The sequence below is a fragment of the Lepidochelys olivacea genome (genome assembly GCF_965140295.1).
Source record: "Lepidochelys olivacea isolate rLepOli2 genome assembly, chromosome: 4".
Taxonomy (NCBI): Eukaryota; Metazoa; Chordata; order Testudines; family Cheloniidae; genus Lepidochelys; species Lepidochelys olivacea.
Genome location: NC_140414.1, coordinates 135710935 through 135736828, shown reverse-complemented (window position 1 = coordinate 135736828; position 25894 = coordinate 135710935). Strand labels below are relative to the sequence as shown.

The 25894-nt window shown below is 46.5% G+C and overlaps 1 protein-coding gene across 2 annotated transcripts in view; it reads right to left on the bottom strand.

The window, feature by feature from the left end:
• SMYD1 (SET and MYND domain containing 1) overlaps nucleotides 1-25894 on the bottom strand; it is a 50374-nt gene that overhangs the window by 9755 nt on the left and 14725 nt on the right. The window contains exons 2-6 of one of the 2 annotated variants that reach the window (XM_084626883.1): nucleotides 22250-22426; nucleotides 16853-17066; nucleotides 13791-13921; nucleotides 10002-10040; nucleotides 6141-6333 (exon numbers count right to left, since the gene is read on the bottom strand). In XM_084626883.1, the coding sequence (XP_084483009.1) occupies nucleotides 6141-6333; nucleotides 10002-10040; nucleotides 13791-13921; nucleotides 16853-17066; nucleotides 22250-22426 (754 nt within the window). The remainder of the gene's footprint in view (nucleotides 1-6140; nucleotides 6334-10001; nucleotides 10041-13790; nucleotides 13922-16852; nucleotides 17067-22249; nucleotides 22427-25894) is intronic. The other variant, XM_084626884.1, reaches the window with a different exon arrangement.

Sequence of the window (25894 nt, the reverse complement as noted above, 5' to 3'; positions counted from 1 at the left end):
GTTTTTGAGTTTCTGGGGTTCCCACTTCTTTGAAATAAGAACATAAGAATGGCCATACTGGTCAGACCAAAGGTGCATCTAGCCCAGTATCCTGTCTTCCGACAGTGACCAATGCCAGGTGCCCTAGAGGGGATGAACAGAACAGGGAATCATCAAGTGATCCATTCCCTGTTGTTCATTCCCAGCTTCTGGCAGACAGAGGCTCGGGACACCATTCACGCCTGTCCTGGCTAATAGCCATTGATGGACCTATCCTCCATTAACTTATCTAGCTCTTTTTTGAAACCTGTTATAGTCTTGGCCTTCACAACATCCTCTGGCAAAGAGTTCCACAGGTTGACTGTGCGTTGTGTGAAGAAATACTTCCTTTTGTTTGTTTTAAACCTGCTGCCTATTAATTTCATTTGGTGACCCCTAGTTCTTGTGTTATTTACTCCTTCTCATAACACTTCCTTATTTACTTTCTCCACACCAGTCATGATTTTATAGACCTCTATCATATCGCTCCTTAGTCGTCTCTTTTCCAAGCTGAAAAGTGCTAGTCTTATTAATTTCTTCTCATATGGAAGCTGTTCCATACCCCTAATCATTTTTGTTGCCCTTTTCTGAACCTTTTCCAATTCCAACATATCTTTTTTGAGATGGGGAGACTACATCTGCACACATTATTCAAGATGTCGGTGTACCATGGATTTATATGGAGGCAATGTAATATTTTCTGTCTTATTATTTATCCCTTTATTAAAGATTCCCAATATTCTGTTAGCTTTTTTTACTGCTGTTGCACATAGAGTGGATGTTTTCAGAGAAACTATCCACAATGACTCAAAGATCTCTTTTTTGAGTGGTAAAACAGCTAATTTAGACTCCATCATTTTATACGTATAGTTGGGATTATGTTTTCCAGTGTGCATTATTTTGCATTTATCAACATTGAATTTCATCTGCCATTTTTTTGCCCAGGCACCCAGTTTTGAGAGATCCTTTTGTAGTCTTCGCAGTCTGCCTGGGACTTAACTATCTTGAGTAGTTTTGTATCATCTGAAAATTTTGCCACCTCACTGTTTACCCCTTTTCCCAGATCATTTATGAATATGTTGAATAGGACTGGGCCCAGTACAGGCCCCCTGGGGGACATGACTATTTACCTCTCTACATTCTGAAAACTGACCATTTATTCCTACCCTTTGTTTCCTATCTTTTAACCAGTTACCAGTCCATGAGAGGACCTTCCCTCTTACCCCATGACAGCTTACTCTGCTTAAGAGCCTTGTCAAAGACGGACCTTGTCAAAGGCTTTCTGAAAATCTAAGTACACTATATCCAATGGATTCCCCTTGTCCACATGCTTGTTGACCCCCTCAAAGAATTCTAGTAGATTGGTGAGGCATGATTTCCCTTTACAAAAACCATGTTGACTCTTCCCCAACAAACTATGTTCATCCATGTGTCTGACAATTTTGTACTTGATGATAGTTTCAGCCAGTTTGCCTGGTACTGAAGTCAGGCTTACTGGCCTGTAATTGCTGGGATCACCTCTGGAGCTCGTTTTAAAAATTGGCGTCACATTAGCTATCCTCCAGTCATTTGGTACAGAAGCTGATTTAAATGATAGGTTACAGACTACAGTTAGTAGTTCTGCAATTTCACATTTGAGTTCCTTCAGAACTCTTGGGTGAATACCATCTGGTCCTGGTGACTTATTACTGTTTAGTTTATCAATTTGTTCCAAAACCTCTTCTAATGACACCTCAATCTGGGACAGTTCCTCAGATCTGTCACCTAAAAAGAATGGCTCAGGTTTGGGAATCTCCCTCACATCCTCAGCCATGAAGACCGATATAAAGAATTCATTTAGTTTCTCCTCAATGGCCTTATCGTCCTTGAGTGCTCCTTTAGCATCTCGTTCATCCACTGGCCCCACTGGTTGTTTAGCAGGCTTCCTGCGTCTGATGTACTTTAAAAAAAATTGCTATTACTTTTTGAGTCTTTAGCTAGCTGTTCTTCAAATTCTTTTTTGCCCTTCCTAATTATATTTTTACACTTCATTTCCCAGAGTTTATGCTCCTTTCTATTTTCCTCACTAGGATTTAACTTCCACTTTTTAAAGGATGCCTTTTTGCCTCTCACTGCTTCTTTTACTTTGTTGTTTAGCCACGGTGGCACTTTTTTGGTTCTCTTACTATGTTTTTTAATTTGGGGTATACATTTAAGTTGAGCCTCTATTATGGTGTCTTTAAAAAGTTTCCATGCACCTTGCAGGGATTTTATTTTTTGCACTGTACATTTTAATTTCTGTTTCACTTACTTCCTCATTTTTGTGTAGTCCTCCTTTCTGAAATTAAATGCTACAGTTTTCCCCACAATCACAAGGGCTAGAAATCTACTTTTTTTTTGTTTCTAAGGAAAGCTGAAGTTGTTTTATAATCACATGGTGCCCTGAGGTGGGGCTTCAAAAAAACCCAACCACCCTTTATTGTGAAATTCACGATAAAATTGACAACACTGTTATACGACCAAGAACCAAAGCAGTAATCCTGGGTTTGGACCTGAGGAATAGATTTTGATCCCTCCTGAAAGAGGAAGGGGTTTGGATTCAGTGCTCTAGGTTTGTCCTGTTGTTTGCTTTTAACATCTGGACTGCGGGAGGCTTGGGGAATCTTTGTGTTAGATTTTGCTAAATTTGTGAAGAAAGCCACCTGTGATCCTAATGACAGCCAGGCTAGAAAGGGCCCTGAAAGTTTACAATACAAGGAACAAGAATGGTCTTTTACTCGGAGCCTATATACAGAGTTATAGCTTAAAAGACTGAAACTACTGAAGGTAACCAGGTTTTAATATTTTAACCAGGGTTTAAGCCTGAATAGTGCTTTTGGGATAGGTCTACCCTGCAGGTGAGAGCATGCCTCCCAGCCCAGGTAGACAGGCACATGCTAGCTCTGCTCAAACTCACACTAAAAATAACAGTATGGACATTGTGACACGGGCTAGCCACCGGAGTGTGGTCAGGGGGCCCAGGCAGGCTTGGACTCAGCCAGCCAGCTCATGCCACTACCTGTGCCTCAACAACCCACATGGCTATTTTTAGCATGCTAATTCAAGCAGAGCTAGCGTATGTCCTTTCTAGCCCAGTTGGGAATCACACCTCCCAGCTGCTGTGTAGACCTATTGGGGTCCTATCCTGTCCTGCAGACTTTGTTCAAAAAGAATTTTGATGTCAATGCAAGTTGTTTTGTCTGAGTAAGGGCACTGTCCTATAATGGGCACTTGAAATGTCACTTAAACAGTAGCAGCACATGCATGTGGGGCGGGGGGGAAGAGGGGTTATCCCATTTGCCTACATGAATTGTCAAATGAAAGCTGTTTCCTGCCTTCACTAAGAGCCTAATCCCGGTCCCACTGAAATCAATGGAAGCTTTGCCACTAATCTGAAGGGGTGAAGGATCAGAGAACGGAACGGCTGTCAAGTATGTAAACTGTCATTCCAGCATACATTCAGAGGGCATTTTCCATGCAGCTGTGAGGGCTGCTACTAACCGGGGACTGAGCCTGAATTCGGAGAATGTAGACAAGCTGGGCAGCAAGCAGGAACTGTCTCCTGTTAAGGTCAATACCAAGATTTATTACCTATGTATGGAGTGTATTTTTAATACGTAAAATCCCAGGCCTTGCATAGATACAGGGAGATTTTTCCATGAGGGCACTAAAAGATATGGAAAATATTCACCCTGAAAGTGACACACACTGACTGTGTGTACAGCAGATCCCCACTCATACACACACACAGAGACACACAAGCCCTCGCTGCTCACTAAGGCTCTGTCTACACTATGAGCAGCCGCAGAGGCCAGGCTGAGTATGAGCCCACCTGAAAACCAGTGGGTAGGTATTCAGTACAGCTAAACTGCGCCTCCACTCCTGTGTCAATGTTTCCATGACTACAATGCTATTTATACACGTGCTACCTGGATCAGAACTAACAAGAGTATATGTACATGAGCAGGGGAATCGCATCCCCTCACTCCTTGTGTCGATGTAGCCTAAAGGTTTAACAGCAGGTGCTGTAGAAAGATCTTATATTTCTGAAGACATTGCTGGAAGTGGTCCGAAGCCATGGTGATAAGTGTGGTACAAGTGGCCACAGATACAGAATAAAGAGAGGTAACTTACTAGTACACGATGAATTACTATAGCAAATAATAGAAACTAAACAACAGTTTAATTTGCAGTGGTCTCCCAGAAGTTAGTAGGAGTTACGGGCTGCATCCAGCCCTTACTCATGTGAGTAGATCCTGTTTGTACAAGTAGTCCCCTTGACTTCAATTAGGGCCTGATCCTGTAAACCTTTACTTGTGGGAGTAGTCCTACCAAAATCGAGTGCAAGACTCACATTCCAGGATCAAGCTTTTACTGATTCCAGGGATACTACTTGCATGAGTGCAAAGTTGCAGGACTAGGTCCTTAACGTAGTTCAGCTGTGATTTGATTTAGAGAGGAGCTGATCATTGTGTGAATAAAGCTAGCTCAGAAAGAGAACAGCAATCAAGGGAAAAAATTCCCACTTACATGTAATCAGGAGCTATCAGCACCGTCTCAAAGTAAAACAGCCTGTCAAGGAAAACAGCTTAATACCTACAAGACACCCCACAAACTTGCCATGCTATCATAATCCATTCTTCCAAGAACTCGTGTGAAGCTGAATAATAAACAAATACAAGTCACTATGCTTCTGCACAAAAGATAAATAGCCTGTCGTGTGAACTCCCCACAGAGAATTGACCCAATGCAGTCACCCACAAAGACCTATCCAGAGGTTCTCACAACAATTTTTTTGGTGGCCTCAGAGTGCGGCCACCAACTCTTGCTGGTGGTCACTCAGACAATTTTTCCTAAAATACTTAATTAACTTTATGAAAAACAAATAAATATGCACATATACATGTCCAAATCATAGCAACTTATTTATTTACATTCAGAATAAGAAGCAATGGTCTCAAGTTGCAGTGGGGGAGGTCTAGGTTGGATATTAGGAAACACTATTTCACAAGGAGGGTGGTGAAGCACTGGAATGGGTTATCTAGGGAGGTGGTGGAATCTCCATCCTTAGAGGTTTTTAAAGCCCAGTTTGACAGAGCCCTGGCTGGGATGATTTAGTTGGGGTTGGTCCTGCTTTGAGCAGGGGATTGGACTAGATGACCTCCTGAGGTCTCTTCCAACCCTAATATTCTATGATTCAATGTAGGGGTTTTTTGCAGACTCAATAATAAAAATAATGTAAGTTGTCTCTATTCTTTACTGGACCTAAACAGAATAGAAACACAAATATAGGGGCTTTACATGTTCTTGTTCTTTTTTTTAATTATTGTTTCTTTTGCTTATTTTGGTTGCATTTTTTTAGACTTACTAGCTAGTAAGTCTGCTTCTGTGAAAAGTGATATTTGTACGTTTGTTAATATCACTTTTCACAGCAGCAGACTTGTTCTAGCAGGGAGGCAGTGAAAGTGATATTGACAAATATTCAAATATCACTTTTCACAGCAGACTTACTCAGTCCTGGCAAGCTGGGGCACAAATTAAGCCTTGGATGAGGAGGTGAGTAGGGAGGCAGCAGGGGCGATGAGGGGGGTGATAAGCTTGGGGATAGAGTCTTGCAGCCGGGGGATGGAGCCCGCCGCAGTGCAGCCAAAGCCTGGAGCTCAAAGCCCCACAGTCAGAGCAAGTGGCAGGAGCCCACTTCTGCGGAGCCGGACCCTGCCATCCGCCACCCCAGCGCTGAAGCCAGAAGCCTGAGTCCCACCTCCCCCGGGAAGGTGGGGAACTCACACTGGCTGTCTGCTCCTCCAATGCTTGTGGCTCCAGGGGAGGCCAGGGCCCATCCCCTCCTGGCAGCCCCAGAGGAGGGACTGCTGCTTTGCCCCTTCCCCCAGTCACTACCCAAGAAAAGCCCCTGGCAGCCGAAACGCTGACCTAGACCCCGTGTTTGTAACCAGGGAAACTTCCTTTTAACCTGCTTGGGCTAGCTCTGGCCTACCCTGTCTCCTATTGCCTGGGCGGTAGCCCCTCTTGTCTGCTGCAATACAAATAGTAAAGAAAAAGCATCGCCCCATGACTGAGAGCAGCTAACAAAGTCAGTGAAGTACCTTGTTTTCACCTTCTTTTACAGCCAGCATCAGATCATCTTTGATCCCTTTCTGGCAGTGCTCACACGTGCAGCGAAAATAGTACTGCTTCTGGAGCTGCTGCCTCCGCTCTTCGCTGACGTTGAGGAAATCAACATAGGAGACAGTCAGCTCTTCCCCCGGTGAGACTTTGCCCAGCGCACGCAGCTCGATTCTGGTGTCAGACAAGAAGAGATGTGGAATTAGACAGTGACATCTCAAGTCCAGGACACTGTTTGTAAAACTGAAAGGGACAATTTCCACTAAAGATCCGGCCTCCGGTAGGCAAACTGTTGTCTTAAAGAACCACTTGAACCCTTCAAATGCTGAAGAAAATACACAGCTGTGCAGCACTTCAGCTATTCTAACGCCCACTACAAAACGCCTCGTCCAAACCCTTCGCCGCCTCTTGCCCCTCCCTCTGTCCCAACCAGAAGTTCACTTGAAAGTAGTAAATGAACTGTGATCTTCAGATCTGGATCTGCTTATATAGTTAGGGGCTGAATCTAAGATACAAACTTTTATTATGTTTAAGGAGAGCTGGATGTGGGTCTTTGGTTCCGGGCCATTGATGTGTCCCAGTTTACTGGGGAATCTCCTCAGATGAAGGCACTGACGCTTGATAGTACACGGCTACCACTGAAACTAGCCTTTCTGATCCTGTCTGCCCCATGTGAATATTCACAAAGCATTGACTAAACTGCCTCCCCACCCCACCCCACCCTGGCCAAACTGGACTCAGTGTAAAACTTGGGGTGGATCCCTGAAAGGTGGGAGACTCTTTGTTTTTTCCAAAGCCCTGGATCAGGAATCTGAAAGTGACTTCTCCACGTCGCTTCACCCATCTCTACTCAAAGATTTGGCAAACCCTTCAGTGAAGATGGCCATGCTTCAAATGTACAGTGAGGCCAATCCCGCATGGGCTTCAGGTTTCCTAACAAAACTGTCCCATGTCTCTAACTGCCAGCGTGTTACTATTGTCTTCACTGACCATTCAGAAAATACCAATTGCTACTACAGTACTGTGGTGAAAGCTGTGGGACGATGCCAGACCACCCCCTTAAAGAGCCAGTACTTTGCATCATCATTTCATCCCCTACCATGTGTTTAAAAGACCCGGGATACTCAAAAGTCCACCATAGTTTGTTTCACTGGAGCAGGCCAAATTCTCCTCTGCTTTACACTGGTACAAACCCCACTGAAGTTAACAGGCTGCTTTGGTGTGAGTGAGAGGAGAATTTAGCCCAGCTGTGGGGTTACTATCTAAGGTGGGGAAAGCTCCACCAAGTGACTGTAAATAAGGCCCTTGGAGATGGTTAAAAGTACTAGGTTGTTTATATATATATATATCTCCTTTATTCTACCCTTTTTGACCCTTCTCCCCATCCACCTATTAGCAACTCTGGCCATCCTTAGCACTAGATCACTACATTTTTGGGAACAGAGCCCCAGTTAGCAAGCAAAATGTATTTGTGCATAGCTAAGCATGCTTACATATCAGCAAGATGGAGCTAGTCCAGTGACCGGATCTACAGTACATTTTACCCTGTTTTAATCTATCGCCATGCTCCCAATCCTGCTCTGACTCAGCTGGTTAGTTGCATGACCCATCAAGGGCTGCGTACCTCTCTACGAGGCCTGGGGATCTGTAGTGAATGAAGTCTATTCTTCAGCAAATCATGTCCAGAGAACCCCCAGCTGCCAGAGCAGGATAAAGCACTATCGGGAGTGTTCACTGCCTTGAGAGCAGCCGTAATTAAATTAGTTTGTAAACGGCAGAGCTAAATGGAGCAGCACACCAAACCTGAGCGGGAGGAAGGTGGGGCCGTGGGAACTGAAACAATTCAAACAATTATCCTCTTTTAGTAAAGATTTGAGCCTGCTCCTATTGAAGTCAATAGCAAAATTCCCACTGACTTCAGTAGAACAGGGTAGGTCATATGAGAACTCTTCGCTTTCATTTAAACAGTGGCACCTAAGGCAAATACAGCCAAAAGCATACCTGGAGAATTTTCAAGGGATGGAGCAAATCTACTTCAGTGATTTTCATTACTGCATTTTTCTAAGAGGACGAAGATTTGCAGAGGATAACTATGTTTGACCATAACTATGCAGGGATTGCCATCTTGAATCTCTCAGCCATAAAATTCTAGGGCTGCTACCTAAGTTACTCATCCTGTGAAGCTGGCCCTGACCACCTGTTGGCATTAGATTATATCAGCAGGCTCCTTCAGACTAGACTCACCACTGAACATGCCGTCAAAAAGGACAGCTATTAGTTATGTCACGAGAAAGTACTACATATACATAGAGTAAGATGCAACCAGCTGTGAGTCTAAGGAGAAAAATGCATCAGGTACAGTATCCATGGTGAAGGTTTACATATATGCACATCCCTTTTCAGACTTAGTGGGGCCTTATCTAGGGCCTTTCATAAACGTAGAGAAACAAAATCAAGCTTTTGAACTCTGATGGTGCTTTGGTAGCCCAAGCACAGTAGAGGTTTAGATATTTTTAACCAGCCAGCCGTACCATAGAAGGAACTGGCAACATTTTGGGGGAAAAAAGAAATACAAGGAATTGTTTGGAACTGTACAGTTACAGGGACACTGTCTGCTTGATAAGGGCTCAAAACAAGGTTTTTACAAGACTTTAAGATCAACAAAACTGCTCCCATGACCTTCCCTTCTTCCGCCAAAATTCCAATGAACTTGCAGTGTTTATACCTGGAGCATTGCCCCAGTGTGCTGACACAAAACAGCCAGAAAGTGAAGTTGACCAGATATAATGTCTGTAAACAAACATGAAACTCACTAGTCTATTTTCATGGAAATACATTGAGGACACAAACAACATTAATGGTGAAAATCATTTTAAAATATTTCAGTTCTAATTTATGACAATGCATTGCCTGCTTGTTTTGCATGCAGATCCTATTGAAGCCAATGGAGCTATGCTGGTTTACATATGTTGAGATTCTGGATCCTATATGTTAAGACCAAGGCTTTGGAGCAGAGCCCGCGGAGCAGCTCCAGAGCAGTGGAGCTGCAGGTTTTTGCCTGGAGCTGGAGCGGAGCCGGAGCACAGCTCCAAAGCCCTGGTTAAGACAACAGTGTCCCTTTAAACTAAACAGATTGCAATATATCAAGTGCAATGAGGTAACCAGAGAATTTAAAAAACAAAATACACCTTTAAAAATCCTTTTATAACACCACACAGAAAAATATTTTGAACAGCTAACAGTGGCATCATAAAAAGGCATAACAAGAACAACTGTAAAGGTAAAAATGGATGACATCTAAATCTCAGTGTGTTGCCACTGTAATCAGTGCATCCAGAGGGAACTCTTTGTTACAAAGAAACACAGAGTATTTAGTTTGTCAGTAATGCAATCACTTCTCATCTCATAATAAACCAGGTTTTATTGCAATTATTTGGGGCTGGGCAAGGTTAGCGAGGCCTTGTTGGACTTTCATGCCCTTGCTGTAGTTGAGAGAACAGGAGTGAAGAGTGCAGAAGGCAAATACAGAAGGAGGGCAGGGGAAGGAAGGAATGAGGAGACAGAGAGGGCATTAACAAGTGGCAGGTCTAAGCATACTGAATAATGTCAGCTTTTATTTTAATCTACTACAAAATGCAGAGGTTACAAAGGGAGGCTTCGGGTTTAGTGGGGCTTTACACATGGGGGTGAAAAAACATTTACATTCCGACAGTGGGGAGAGTGAAACTATTCACAAACCGAGGCAACTTCAAGCCTCATCATTGTCACTTATGGCTTTTAGTTAACACAGGGTCAGAGGGGAAGGTCAAAGGGGAAGGATTATGCTTACAACACCAACCCACCTCATCTGTGTGTGGAACATTGATCTTACAGCCTCATGACTGAAAGACAAAACAAACATCTGCAGTTTACACAAGTACACGTACGACACAAGCAAAATGGAGTCAGCACATACAGTATATGGCACATTCGTTGCTCACGGTCCGGGGGACATACAGAGGCCCCAGAGACAAACAGTTGCAGGGTGGAGTCTGAAGTGATGTAGCTCTCTGCTGTCACTATACAGCAGCTGTAACCAAATCGGCCATCGGTGGCCCGGGTAGGTTGACCGGACGTCAGGACTGTCCTGATTTTTAGTTCTTTGTCTCGCGTCCCGACTGATGCAAGGTCGGGACGCCATTTGTCCCAATATTGCGGCTTTGGCTGCTCCAGCTGCCTTTTTTCTTTTTCTTTTTTTTTGCTCCCCCCATGCGTCTGGATATTTTGTCCATTTCATCTGGTCACCCTAGGCCCAGGGCAATTTCAGCTGGCAGCTGTCCTGGCACTGTGACTTAAGGAGCATTCTGCACAAGAGTGCATGTGAGTGTCAAGGGGAAATCAGCTCTGTTTGCAGTTAGTTTAGCCACCGACAGGTGTTATCTGCAAGGAACTGGGCATATATGGATAACCTGGATGAGAGAGACTCATGTTTTGCTACATTATGAAAAGAATGGATCTGATTTTTTTTCCATAAATCATGAATCACTCCATTGACACCAATAGATATGCACTGGCTTAAAACCAGCGTGAAAGGAAAATCAGCCCCAGTTATTAGAAACATAGAAATGATCATATCTGATCAGCCTCATTAAAAATAATGGCAAAATACCCATTGACTTTCATGGGAGCAGGCCCCATTACCTATTTCGGGTTTCAGAGGAAGACAAGAAACTGCCATAATGCACCTGGCCAATTGCAAGAGGGGTGGAGAGTGTCTTTCCTGACTCCCACAAGTGGTCAGCAGATGTCCTGAACATGATATTTGTTCACGTGTTTACCCACTTTGCAAGTCTTGGTAAATTCATTGCGGGGGGAAACTGTGCATAGAGATCTGGAGAATACCAGTGTCTGGGACATTTTCTTCGAGAGGGGATTTGGGAGAGCAGTAACTAACCAGATAATATATCATCTGGAAAGTCATGATTTAAACCATCTTAAATGTATGACTTTTCATGGAGAAAAACCCTCCACATTTTCCAGGGAAGTTAATTCTGAAACTCAGGTGAAGCTGCCAGCTGTAGTGCCCTTGATTTGCCATATGAACACTGGTTTCCTAAGCATTGAACTGAGACCTCCAACTCACTCCGCACAGGGCCCTGGACATTTAGAACTAAAATAGTAATAGGCCTCAGGACACATGAGAAACAGCAATGTTCAAAGCAAAAGAGCAGATTCTAAGCTCAGACATGTGGTGGGCGTTGATGTGTGTGTCTATGTAACGGATTGCCAGTGTGCTCGCACATTTTGGAGCAACTCCTTCCTCAGCACAGCCCAGAGTATGGGAGCCCAGGAGACCTTGTCTGTGGCAGAACCTCACTTATGCCACAATACAGAGGGGCAGGCTCTGGTGAGCCCATGGGGCAAGTGCACTTCCCCTGTGCCTTGCAGAGGCCAGCTCCAGAAGGAGTCCTTGCCCATGGCTGCACAGTCAGCATTTTGGATCAGGGTGAGGGGATCAGTTGTCACATGGATTCTTGGGCCATCCCTCCGAATGGAGAGGGATGTATGGAAGCTGGTCCTACAGCTGTGGCTGGAATAGCAAGCGTAGAGACGCTCCACTGCCATCCTGGGGGCAGAGAGGAAAAGTTTCTGCAGCCCAGGCCCTAGGTAGATCTGCAGTGTGCAGCCCAGGTCTCTGCAGCCGTGTCATGTGGCAATGGCATATAATCACAGAAGGAGTCACTTTCTTGAACAAGGACATTTATTAGGAGCAGGGAAACAGTGTTGTCCTGAAATCTACTCTTTCTTTGTTTCCCTGGAGAGTGTCTGCCTCAGAACATCCCCAGCCCTCTTCCTGCCACAGATTTAAGAAACAATGCATGTACCCTCATTCATGGGGGAGTATGTGGGGTATATGCACAGTAGTGGAGTCCTAAAGAAATAAGCCAGTGTTTGCCACACATATGAGATGAGAATGCAGCTCAAAATGGTCTCCACCTTTTGAAGGCAAACACTTGACATGACAGATAGCACTATAAGTAACCCAGGCCTGGTGTGCAGTGGCTATTGAAAGTGAACTGAAATGCCTTTTTAAAAAAATAACCAAATGGTTTAAATTCAGTAACAGAATGTGTCTACGGGCATACAAACTTAAAATAAACATACTGCCAAATAAACAAAACTATCAATAACTCCCCTACATAGCTGCCAAAGAGCCAAGATCAGATGTGAGAGCTGTTGACCTCACTACTTCACTATCTATCTAGGTTCTTATACAGTCCCATCGCCATGACATAGGTCTGATCCAAAGCCCACTGAAATCAATTAAAAGACTCCCATTGACATGAGAGTCTTTGGATCAGGCCCTATCTCCCCAAATCTAACAGTTACAAAGCAGTTTCCTGCTCTTTTCTCATTCCCCACTGGTGGGCGTAGAAGCTTGAATGGTCAGTAGATGCTGCGAGGGTTTCAATCCGATTCCTGGCACCCCTTAAGCTCCCTGTTTTGGTGCACGAGGAAGATAATTAAGAGGACACTGTTGGGTTGATTTAGGCCCAACATTTAGTTTTTGTGAGAACAAGATGTGACAAACCCTACAAACGATACAGATGTTCTGAGGTTTTCTTTGTTAATTAAAGTGACAGCAGTTTTTGCTCAGATTTAAACACTGTGTACCAGATCCCCAGCTAGTGTAACTTAGCATAAGTCAGTGTAAGTCAGTGGAGCAATGCCCATTCACACCAGCTGAGGATCTGGCCTTCCTTGTATGTTAAAATCTGCGGGCATGATCCCAAGAAGTTTCTGAACACACACACACACACCCCTTTGACTTGGCTGGACAAATGTTCTGGCAGCTGGCAACCTACCAGCCCTGTCCAACTGGTCTGCTGGTGCTGTGTTTTCCACTCTAACTTGCACAATCCCTTTCAGCCTCAGCTGTTATCTTTAAGTAACCTCAAGAGGAATTGTGGGTGCTCAGCACCATATTTGCATGGGGGGTCTCAGCTCACATACGTCAGTCACAATTTATATTAAGGTTCCATTTATAAATGGTTTATTAAGGGTTAATAAATGATTACTAGATATTATAAGCATGCCAGCCACATGAGTATGCTGTGTTATAGATGGTTGTAAACTCATCAAGGTATTATAAGTGGTTACAAGCCACAGTTCTAAGCAACCTATTGACCTGGACTCTTATAACAATTGCTTTACCATAATCATCCATTAACTGTAAATTATTTCTAAGTGGAACCTTAATATAAAGTGTAACCCATATGTCTTGTTACTATTTTACTCCATTTGAGTGTTATGAGCCTGATCCAAAGCCCACTAAAATCAATTGAAACACTGGCTTCAATGGGTTTGGACCAAGCCTTCTAGGTGTCTTTTGCATATTTGTTTTGTGCACCAAAAAACAATAAGAACAAGAACAACAACAACAAAAGACAGAAAAAGCAGCAGCTCGCCACTAAGGGGTTTGGCTTTCCTGCGTCTAGTATTTTGTTTTCCACAAACAAGCCAGAAAAAGAGGAAACCAAGGGATTTTCTTCCTAGGTGCACAATGCGAGGCTTGGAACCAACTCTGGGAAATGAGTCAAGCATTGGAGCCGACGTCTCCCCCCTGTCCCTTAGAATGGAAATGTACTCACTTGCCGTTGTTGAATATGACAGTGCAATTAGGCCAGCAGTCATGGTTCACCAGGCAGAGATTGGGGAAGACGCCCACGCCAACAGCCTGCAGTCCCCTTTGGTCACTCAGGGTGAAGCCATTGCAGTTTATCTAGGCCGCAAAACATAGGCAAAAAAAGTGTTAGTGGAGGAGAATAATGGTGAAATCTTGGCCTTATTGAATTCAAAGGGTGTTTTGCCATTGACTTCACTGAGGCCCAGATAGCACCCTAGATTTTAGAATACTTTCCACTGATTCTTCATAAAATGTATATTTTCTGTGCTCTAGGCATAGGGGCGTGGTCTTCAAATTTTGGGAACAAGGGAGAGATACACACACGGAGTGCTAGAAACAGCATCCTTTAGCCTGGACAAAGCAAGAGAAAGTTCACAATGCAGAACTCTAGCACATAGACTGCATGATCTAATGAGCAGAGCAAATATTGCAAAACACTGTCTGCTAACATTTATTCCCATTTTTAAATGTTGTTGCTTTGAGCGTGTTCAAGCCCCTTTTGTGTTCACTTTTTGCAAATATTCCAGCAAACAAGTCTCATGGGGAAAGGGACTTTTAAGCAATTTGTGCAGAATAGTCACAGGAAGCAAATTCCAAATTTGTGAGAGTATGTGTGTCAACCTAATTCTACATGCCACCCTCACCCAATCTGAGAACACGTGACCTATGCATCCAAATAAAAATAACACCATTTGTAATGGCTTTCGCCTATCGCATCCTGGCAACTCCCAAATGACCAACAAACTGAGAACTATTTGCAGTCATTATTCAGGGACTAATTTCAGTAACAAAAAACATAGACGTTCCTGTCAACTGCTAGAAATGGCCCACCTTGATTATCACTACAAAAGGTTTTCTTCCCTGTGTCCCCCCACTCCCCCACTCCCGCTCTCTTGCTGGTATTAGCTCATCTTAAGTGATCACTCTCCTTACAGTGTGTATGATAACACCCATTGTTTCATGTTTTCTGTGTATATAAATCTCCCCACTGTATTTTCCACTGAATGCATCCGATGAAGTGAGCTGTACCTCACGAAAGCTTATGCTCAAATAAATTGGTTAGTCTCTAAGGTGCCACAAGTCCTCCTTTTCTTTTTGCGAATACAGACTAACACGGCCGCTACTCTGAAACCAAAAAAACCATAAGGTGTTTTCAGACAATTCAGAGACAGAAAAGGAGCGGAAATCTGTCAAATGAACTGTTCACTAGGAAATAATTCACTCAACTACAATCTGTTTTATTTCCTTTCCTGGCCTCCCTGACCCTATCCTCCAGCCAAGGACTAGCAGAGCATCGTCTAGCAGTTAGCAGAGGTGAGAGCGAGTCTGGACTCTGTAATTCCTGGCTCTGCCACTGACCCATTGGACACGTTCCCTCTGCTGGAGCAGCACAGAGGGAGCAGAGACTGGCTGCATCCCCCTAGCTGGGGATTCCCCCAGCAGGCTGAGAGTCAGCATAGCCAATTCCTGTGCAACCCTCCCATCAGCCCCTGGTGCAGGGAGAAGGAATCACTGGAGCACACTCTATGCATCTAGCCTCAGCTGGCGATGGTTCTTTGGGACTGTTGCCCACTGGTGTATGTTACAGCATCCTCATGTCAACTCTCACCAGTACCAGGGCCAGACAGAGAATCAGAGCCATAACTGGTTCACTGAGGCCCACAGGCACCGACTTTCTCATTTCCACGGGTCTGCTCGACCCCTGCTCCGCCCCAGGTCCTGCCCCCACTCCAACCCTTCCCCCAAGGCCCCACCCCGCCCCGCCTCTTCCTGTCCCTACCCCACTGCCACCCCGCCTCTTCCCGCCCCTGATAGGTCCCCAGCCCACCCTGCCTCTTCCCACCCCCACTCTGCCACCACCCCACCCCCTCTGCCTCCTCCTTGGAGTGCGCTCCTCCCTTGCTCTGCCCCCTCCCTCCCAGTGCCTCCTGCCCGCTGCTGAACAACTGATCCGTGGCAGGTGGGAGGTGCTGGCAGGGAGGGGGAGGAGCTGATTGACAGGGCCACCGGTGGGTGCTGAGCACACACTGTTTTTTTTCCTTGGGTGATCCAGCCCCGGAGCACCCACAGTGTCAGCACCTATGCTGAGGCCTCCCTCTCTGCTACACCAAGCAGAGCACAGTTTACCACTGGGCAAGTCACTTGGACTCTCTGCGCCTCAATTCCCCATTTATGAATGAGGAACTGAGGCAAAGAGAGACTAAATGACTTGCTCCAGGTCACATAGGAATTCTGGTATTGGGGGAAGTTCCTCACTGTTTGTAAAGGGTCTGGAGAGCCTCTGGTAAAAAGAGCAAACTACTTTACTGGGAAATGGTGTTCTGACCACACCTAACAGCTTATGCATATGCATGAGGGTTTCAACCCTCTTTTCCTTATCTATACATCCACACCCTGTGAATACTGGGGTGGCCCGTTTTACATAGGTTGTTTCTTAGTTCCTCTTATTCTCATAGCAGCTACACATAACATGGACCCTGCAGTCAGGACAGGACATTCCATGATATTACAATCAGGTGTCTCATGATCTTGGACAACAACTTGCAGTTTATTGCCATCTAGGTTTCCATAATGTTAACTATTGGCACATCTTTTTCAGTAATCTTGTGACCTTACTGACATAGGGTTATTCCTAGGTCATCCACTCATGTCAAGTGTTCTTAAGTCTATGGCCTAGTTTGGCTAAACAAAAATCTTACAGGCCTCAACCTGTAGGCCTTGCATTCCAGCCATGCTTTACTTATGTATCTAATACACACTCATCACTCCTAAATACTTGTCAACCTTATACTTCTATAATCCTACAATTTAAATCTATTTAACATACACTGATTATATATGCAATAGCATATGCATTGACCAGAACACCACATAGCACAATGATAAATGGATGATAAAATGAACTAATTGGTTACAGGAGTCAATGGCAGAAGGCTCATTTTCAACCTTCTTTGTGAACTCAGCATAGCCCTTGTCCTTGAGCATTATAAATAGCTCTCACTTTGTTCTCCCGGGAGGCTGACATACCACTCCGAATATATGAGAGATGTACTGCATGCCAAACTGCTGACTCTGTGGGGGCCAGAAGTTGAGGAAACTCTCCACGTCGGCCCTCAGCTCTTTCTTCTCCTCTTCTCCAAAGTTCTCCACGTGGTTTTGCAAGTCGTCGATGGAGACCAAGCAGCCCTCTGTAAGGCCACCTCCCTCTCTCTCTATCCTCCACATGATGCGGGCTGCCAGCCTGGCCAATACAGAAGCATGTTAGGAAACTCCAATGTGCTTGTGCAATCCACAGACAATCAAACCCAAGCCCAGCAAGGCGGCAGGGACCGAATGGAGGCATCACACTGCACTAGGGCAAAGCAGGGGTAGGATTTGGCCTTGATGATTCTCATCTGGAATTAGTTCAATCAGTGGCTCCTGGCTCCCTTCGCAGGTAGCTACCAATATAACTGAACATGGCCTTCAAAGCACCGAAGGAAAACAATGCAGAGTCTTAAAGCAGAACAGTGATGAGACTTTTCTGTTATTCGTGTCCTCTCTCTAGTTGTGTAAAGCACGAAACTTTTAAACCAGGGAGTTCAGTAATTTTTTCATTTTTAAAATATGGTATGAAATGTATCAACTTGTGACTATAGTTACTGTGCTCACCTGGCCCTCATCACCTGGGTATCTGAGCACCTCACACTGTTTAATGTATACATCCTCCAAGGGTAGGGAGTGGGTGCTACTACCCCCATTTTACAGATGGGGAACTGAAACAGACTAAGTGACTTGTCCAAGATCACAGAGAAAGTCCAGGGCAGAGCAGGGAATTGAACCTGGGTCGCCAGCTCTCACTCTAACCATTAGTCAATCCTTCCTCTACAGAGTCATTAAGCTGAGAAATGGCACCTTCTTATTCACCACACCCACTCTCCACTCTATGTGTATCCTCTGGGACTCCAGCACCACCCCAGCAGCATGGAAGGCCTGACAGAACTCCCACAGCTAGTGGCTGCCTAGTGGACCCCCCATGAAGGGGGATCCCCCTGTGGAGTGGAGCCATCGAAGGATAATACACCCTAAGCTCCACAGGCCCCGTGGGTGGACGATGTGCAGAGTGCAACTGTTAACAAGTTAGTTTAAAAGTGGCAATGCAGTCTCCATCCTTCCTCTGCTTGTCCTGCAGGCTGAACACCCACACTGGTGGTTGGCAACACACACTCCCATGCCAGCGCCGTCTGAGTGATTGCTAACCCCTGGAGCTATGTTTGCCACTAGCTAACAATACCTTTCAGTCTCATGTATCACAAAGGTTTATTTTTATACGGAGGCTATTAATAGCTAGCCTGATAAGTGAAGAAACTCTACAGTGAGGCAAAGACTAAACCCAGGGAAAGCAGGTGGCAATTCCATGTCCTAGCGAAAGCCAACCTGCCTTTTAACTTCATATTTTAAGGGGAGATTAACTTCCTTCATTGTAGAGATGTTTGTTATTTTCTGGATGGTGAGAGCTGTCAACTTTGCTGTTGGAAGGAACGGCTTTTAGACATACCTTCCTTAGGGCTACCAGCAGATTCCCCAATTTATTTGGAGTGGGCAAGTGAAAGGCCAAAGCTATTCCCAGATCCCCTCACCGCTCTAAGCTGTCTGTCCCCCCAGCTCCAAATATTCAGTAGCTTCCCAAGCAATGAAAGGATTTTCCTCTCCGCTGCTGTGTTATTTATACAGGGCTGGAAGCATACACAGCACTGTTCAGTAGGTGTTTGGGGTTGGACAAATAACAGTTCCTTGCCCCAAAGAGCATATATGGGTACAACAGTGTGACACAATACAAAACAAACACAGAGTGGCATACGGTCAGGGTCAGATGGTGCTACAGGTCCATCTCCCAAGAGGCCCTAGGCCTCAGAGGCCCCCAAAACCCTTCCAAGCAACGGCAGATCACACGCAGAGTCCAGGGCCCAACAGAACTTCAAGCCCCAGTTCCATCGCGGGAGGCCCGACTGCTGGAGAAAAGTGAGGACAGGGATTCAGTTGGGGTCAGGCTGGACTCAGCTGCCCAGTGTTTGAATACAGTGTGCTTCTGTGACAGCCACCCTCTTAGCCACACACCGGGGGCCTCCACAGCTTCAAGCACGAACTGATACAGTTTGAGCTAGAGCCCAGCTCCCAAGCTGGGGGCTGTAACAACTCATATCCTCCTTGAATTAGTGGGTTATACTACAGCGCTACGTTACCCGAGGCACTCTGTAAGGCCCAGCATGTTTACGTGCTGAATTCAAACACCCAGGGCAGCAAATGGCAGGTGGGCAGTGCATGGGGCAAGCCAAGAACTGAGTCACAGCAGAGGTGTTTCCAACTTCAGCGGGGAAGGGAGAAAAGGGACTCTCCCCATACTATCCCTCTGGGTGATGCAGTACACAGAGCATAACCCCTTCCCAGAGCGTCTTCAGAAACCCCGTCTGTCTCCTTTCCTTGGTGGCCCTCGCCTGCTGGCTGAAATACTGTGTGCGGTCAGTACAGCATGATGCAATACAAAGCACACTCAGCCATGTGCATCTCTGAGGGCTCAACTCCTTCTAGGGATGAGTGAGGAAATGGTCTGAGAGGGGAAGGAGGCTGACTAATTCTTTGTTTTGCATTCTCCTCCACTGTGTATTGTAGACGGACCTTTAGCTGCCAATGATCCTCACCATGCTGCATGCCACAGCCATTCAGACCTTCACAGAGAGAGCAGGGATGGAGATTGTAAGTCCCTTGGGGCAGGGACGGTCTATGTTTGTACAGTGCCTAGCACAAGGGGGTTCTGGTCCAGGATGAGGGCTTCTGGGTGCTCGCACGATACAAATAATAAATAATAATAACTCTGATCTGCCTGCTCCAAAAATCACAGGCCCCTACCACTTGAGCTAAAAGGGAATTTCCTATTGCTCTATCCAGTGTAGAATCTAGGACACACAAGTGAGCAGTTCTGATTCCATACATTAGAGCAGTGGTCACCAACTGGTCGATTGCGATCGACTGGTCAATCCTCGAGACTCTCCCAGTAGATCGCAATCTCCAGTGGTGCAGCGGGGCTGCCCACTGCCGCTAAGGCAAGTTCCCTGCCTGCCCTGGCCCCATGCCCCCTCAGCCCCAGGGAGCAGGGGTCTCCGCACACTGTCCTGCCTGCAAGCACAGCCCCTGCAGCTCCCATTGGCGGGAATAGGGAACTGTGCAGGGGTGGTGCCTGCAGAGAGGGGCAGTGCACAGAGCTATGTGCCCCCTGCCCGCCCGCCCGCCCACCCAGGGACTGCAGGGGCGCGTTGGCCCTTCCAGGAGCAGCATGGAGCGAAGGCAGGCATGGAGCCTGCCTTAGCCTTGCTGCACCTCCGCCCGGGAGCCACCCGAGGTAAGTGCCGCCCGGCGGGAGGCCACACCCCAACCCCCAGCCCTGAGCCCCCTCCCAGAGCCAGCACCCCAAACCCCCTCCTGAACCCCTACCCCCTGCCCCAGCCCTAACCCCCTTCTAGAGCCCACACCCCAAACCCCCTCCTGCATCCCAACACTCTGCCGCAGCCCAGAGCCCCCTCCTGCACCCCAACTCCCTGCCCCAGGCTCTGCCCAGAGCCCCCTCCCACACTGCAAACGCCTCGGCCCCAGCCCAGAGCTCACACCCCCTCCTGAACCCCAACCCTCTGCCCCAGCCCGGTGAAAGTGAGTGAGGGTGGTGGAGAGTGAGAGATGGGGTGGGGGATGGAGTGAGCAGGGTGCAGCTTTGGGGAAGGGGTGGGGCCTCAGGGAAGGGAGCAGGGTAGATCCTGGGTTACCCTTAAATTCAAAAAGTGATCTTGGGTAAAAAGGTTGGAGACCACTGCTCTAAAGGGCAGTGGTGCACACACTCACCAATTCACAGCCATATTTTATATACTACATTACGCTATTTCCCCTAGTATTTGAAACGTTCTTGTGGCTTCCCGTCACCCAGGACTTTCACAAATAAATCACTGACCTTGGGATTTGGCCCCCAGGATTCAGACAGGAATCAAAATCAGTGTGTCCAGTTGGACACAAGTGAAATTTCTGCTTGGATCTCTCTCCACATTTCCTCACCTGACCAAACCATTCAGGCTGGGTTTGGCTTGGTAGGCTCTGCTAAGAGAGATGCTTTGGGAGCAGATGCAGCCTATCCTGCTGACCTATCTTGTCTCATTGTTTCCTTGCGCTCTCCAGTTGGTCTGCCTGTATCTCCCTGTTGTTCCTTGCCTCATACTTCAATTGTAAGCTCTTAGGGGTGGGGTCCTGGTCCGTGACTAAGGGTGCTAGGAACCACAGTGATACAAATAATAGCAAGACACAGAAAGGTAGGGACTTGGTAGGCAGAGGATGGAGTGACACCCTGTAAGTCTGTTTTAACCTTTTGTGGGCTTGGCACCAAACATATTTGAGGGCCCCCATGGAGTGGGAAGGGGCTCAGTCCCTTTAGTGAGGCAGGGGCTGGGAGCAAGCACTGTGGGACAGAAGGAGGGGTCTGTCCCCAGAATGAGGAAGGGGCTGGGGACATGCATAGCAGGGCTGGGAGGGGGGGAGAGACAGGATCCCCCCAGAGTGGCGCAGAGCCGGTACCGACTTCTCTCCACCAGAGCCGGGTTCTTGGGAGCCAATTCTCTCTCTCCAGCTGAGCTGCAGCTCCTCCAAGCAGCAGCAGCTGCTCTTCCTGCCCTCCTGGCGGGGAGGCTGATTGAGGCTGATTGTGGTTACTCCTGTAACCGAACTTTTAGTGTCCAGTCAGCACTGCTGACTGGACGCTACCAGGTCTGCTTTTTGACTGGACTTTCCAGTCGAAAACTGGACACCTGGCAACAGGGGCGCTGGAACAGGGGCATCAGGGGTCACCTTTAAAAGTGGGAAGCAATGCCCTCCCACTTTTTCCCTACCTTAAGGGCAAGCGACAGACAGGGAAGGGTGGAGAGGAGCGAGCGGCAAGCAGGGCCTCGGGGAAGAGGCAGAATGGGAGTGGGAAGAGGCGGAGCAAAGGCAGGGCCTTGGGAAGAGGCTGAATGGGGATGAGGCCTTGGAGCGAAGCACAGGCAGGGCCTTGGGGGGAAGGGTGGAGCCGGTGGGGGGGCAGGGTCACAGTCCAGGCACTGGTGCCCCCCACACACACACACTTCTAGGGAGCTTCCAGCACTCCTGCCTGGCAAACATATGAGTGTGGGCCCAGCACGATGGAGCCATTGTTGCCATTGTAAACCTGGTACTGGTTTTGGCCTAGGGCTATGATCCTTGGGCTCTTCCTAGCTCTTTGTCACCAGCTCTTTGTGGAGGCATCACTCCTGCCTAGATCTGATTTAGGCTCTATCTTGATTTCCAAGCCATAGAAGGGAAGGCCCCTCTCACGCCTACATTCTTCAGGCCTACTCAAGAACCAGACCAAAATCAACACTCTTGCCCTCTCACCTGATGTTTTCATTGGGCGCTTTCCCATGCGCCTTGATGGCAGAGCACTCATGTTTGTGGTTCAGCCAGGCATCCCTCTGGCAGGTTCGATCACAGTAGTGGGCAAACTTACACTGACCACAGCGGTGGAGCTTCTCCTGCCTTTTAAAGCAGGTGTGGCAGACCAGGTGAGTAAGGCTAAAAAGACAAAAGGAGATGGCAGTCAGCACCCAGGAAAAGTCCATCGGATCCCAATCCAAACTTCCCAGCTGGTCCCTGGCTCCATGGAGATGTTCCCTGGGAGGATAGCCTAGGTCCCAACTGTGACGTTGCAGTCCATATGTTTTATGGAAATATGCTTATGAGTGTGAATATGATGTAACTGGAATATGCTTTATGCAAAAGGTCTCTTTTAAGGTATAATTATAAAGCTTATAACCTACTGAATATATTCATCCTATTTGTATGAATGTATCATTCTTGTATCTGAAACTAGGAATATGAAGTATAACTCTGAGGTCCTATTGTAATTATGCAAAGGGTGGACCATTAATGGTGGTTTAGAATCTTGATGGCTCCCATTGACTAGGACAATTGGTTGTAAATGGTTTATTTACCTGAAAGCCTTCCTGTGTATGTGTGGGCCAGCCCATGGGTAATGAAGAATGAGGTTTTACAGTGACATGTGACCATGTCACATGACACTGGAATCCATCTTAAATCTGGTACTTTTCCATTTAGAAGGAAGGGTGGGGACCGAAAGAGACAAAAGATTCCCGCCTTGTGCCAAAGCTATTAAAGGGGGTGGAGCAGGACAAAGAATCCCAGTCATTAGAAAACCCCTGTTTACCACCTAAGATGTCTGCTGGAACTAACAAGTACTGGGGAAAGGAATGGGCCCTGACTAGGAAGGAGTCTAGTCTGAGAAAGAAGCTTATTGGAACATCTCCGAGGGTGAGATATTACCTGAAATCAGTTTCTTAATAATATTAGGCTTAGACTTGCATGTTTTGTTTTATTTTGCTTGGTGACTTACTTTGTTCTGTCTATTATTACTTGAAACCACTTAAATCCTACTTTTTATACTTAATAAAATCACTTTTGTTTATTAATATACGCAGAGTAATATTATATATATAATATACAGTATATAATACCTGAGGAAGCAAAAAACTGTGCATCTCTCTCTATCAGTGTTATAGAGGGCGGACAATTTATGAGTCTACCCTGTATAAGCTTTATACAGAGTAAAACAGATTTATTTGGGTTTTGGATCCCACTGGGAGCTGGGTGTCCGGGTGCTGGAGGTAGGTAACATGAGGAGCTGATTTTAGTTAAAGTCTGCAGCTTTGGGAGCATGGTCCAGACCCTGAGTCTGTGCTGCAGCAGGTTTGCACGTCTGGCTCAACAAGGCAGGGCTCTGGAGTCCCAAGCTGGCAGGGAAAATGGGCTCAGAGTAATTTCAGCACATCAGGTGACAGTTCCAAGGGGGTCTCTGTGACCGAACCCATCACACCAACCCCATGAGGTTATCACACCCAATAAACTGAATAATGCTGAGCAATATATTCCACATGCCTATCGGGAAGGAAGGATAAACATTTCAAGCAAAGTGCAGTTATTATCAGTGTCTTTGCCAAGTGCTGTTGCCTCTTTCCTGGGCTATAAGTATGAGAGAGCTTTTTGTTTAAAAGAGGGAACAAATGGATGCATTCCCCAGTCCTCCAATCTTCCTGTCTTCAGCATATGCACTCCTGGTTCGTATCATCATTGCTAAAGGGACACTGTTTTCCCGGTAGGCCCTTGTTAAAACATTAGCTGCCTGTCCACTGAGAATTTCCTTCTAAAAATTCATTTAGTGAGTCTTTAGAGGGGTAGCCATGTTAGTCTGTATCAGCAAAAACAATGAGGAGTCCTTGTGGCACTTTAGAGATTAACAAATTTATTTGGGCATCGGCTATAGTCCATGAAAGCTTATGCCCAAATAAATTTGTTAATCTCTAAAGTGCCACAAGGACTCCTCGTTGTTTTAGTGAGTCTGTCACTCAGCAGAACCTCTTTACACTGGTGTAACTCAAGAGTAACTCCTCTGAATTCAACAGATTACACTGATTTCAAACCTGCGTGAGAACCCAGCTGCCAAGCTCTCTGTGGCTCCATGGGGGACATTTCTCACAGGCAAGAGAGAAGCCCTAATTTTCACCCCCTCTAGCCCCCATGCAATGGCAGGGGTGGGACAGGCAGGCCTAAATCCCTCAGTGCACTGGGAACAAAGAGGAGTGGGAGGCAGGAGGTGAGAACTCCCCCCTTCACCCTCTCCAACTCTCTCTGGAAGCAGGTAAAGACACTCAGACACTCACCAATGTTCCCAAATTTTTTTCCCCTGTGTGTCGAATGAAAAGCAGCCAAGCTGAGGGTTTAAAACCTAGGAGTGCTGCCCCAGCCAGTCCCCACCCCCCACTTATTTTCTCTCTCTTATTCCCTCTCCTTCCTCCCTCCCCACTGATTCACCCTCCCTCAGCCATGAATTCATGAAAGTGATTACTATGATTCTACAAGTCTCCCATAAGGGGCTGCTGCTAGCAAATCCATCTTGACAGACAGGAGTGCTTGCTCTGTCCACTGGGACATTTCTGCCACCTTCACACACCCCAGCAATACGTATCATGGGGCTCCCTGGCTCCCCCTCCACAAGATAGTACCCAAAGGCCCCAGCCAGAGCTGTTCTGTCTCCCACAATAGTTGGGAGGATCCTGATTTTCGGCACCCCCTTGGGGATACCAGTTTCTATCTCCCATTTTAATTGAGAGGTACGGTTGCCACCTCCAGTGCCTAATTTCTAATGAAAGAGGTACCTGGGCTCAAGCAGTTTTTTTACTTTCATAACTGACATGGGAAGCGCAGAGGAGCCAGGACTATGAGCTGCCAAGCCTAGAGGTGCCAGGGCTCAGCCCTGGCAAGCCCCAGCATAAATTAAGAACTGGTCACCTCTGAGGTACAAAAAAGGGGGACATCTGGGATGATCCTGGGACCATAAAACGGGACAGTGTTTACTGAGCATCCTCACAGATTTCTGAGGAGAGCTACCTCCAAAAAGGGGACAATACTGGGAAAAACCTGAACAGGTGGCAACTCTACTGGATGGGCTGAGACAGAGAACTTGCCTAGGGCATAAGCCGTCCGTAACCCACCCACCACCATAGACACATGGCAACAGCACTGGATAGCAATAAATCACCTGGAGATATTTGTAACTAGACGGCTAGTGTTGATATGCGCCACTGCCTTCTAATGGATGGCTACAGCTCTGCTTCACTGGTTAGGTATGTAAGCTGTCTCACAGAAATCAAAGGGGCCACTCATATGCTTAAAGTTAGCTCATGTACCTTGCTGAATTGGGGCCTGTCCGAGTAAAGTGCACACTCTTAGGACAATCCATGGGAAAGGTACAGCTTGTTACCATATGACTGACTACCATTGTTTACAAAGCATTTACCATGTTCTCTCTGCAATTAATCCTTGTCACAATTGTAGCTCCCTCCATCTACCTGGCTAATGTTTACCCCGTCAATTTCCTTTCCCCTAAGAGCCTGTCTAACTCCTGGAAAAACAGGTTTGTGACTGTTAGGGTGCATTGCAGACATGATCCTTTGCATAAAGAAATAT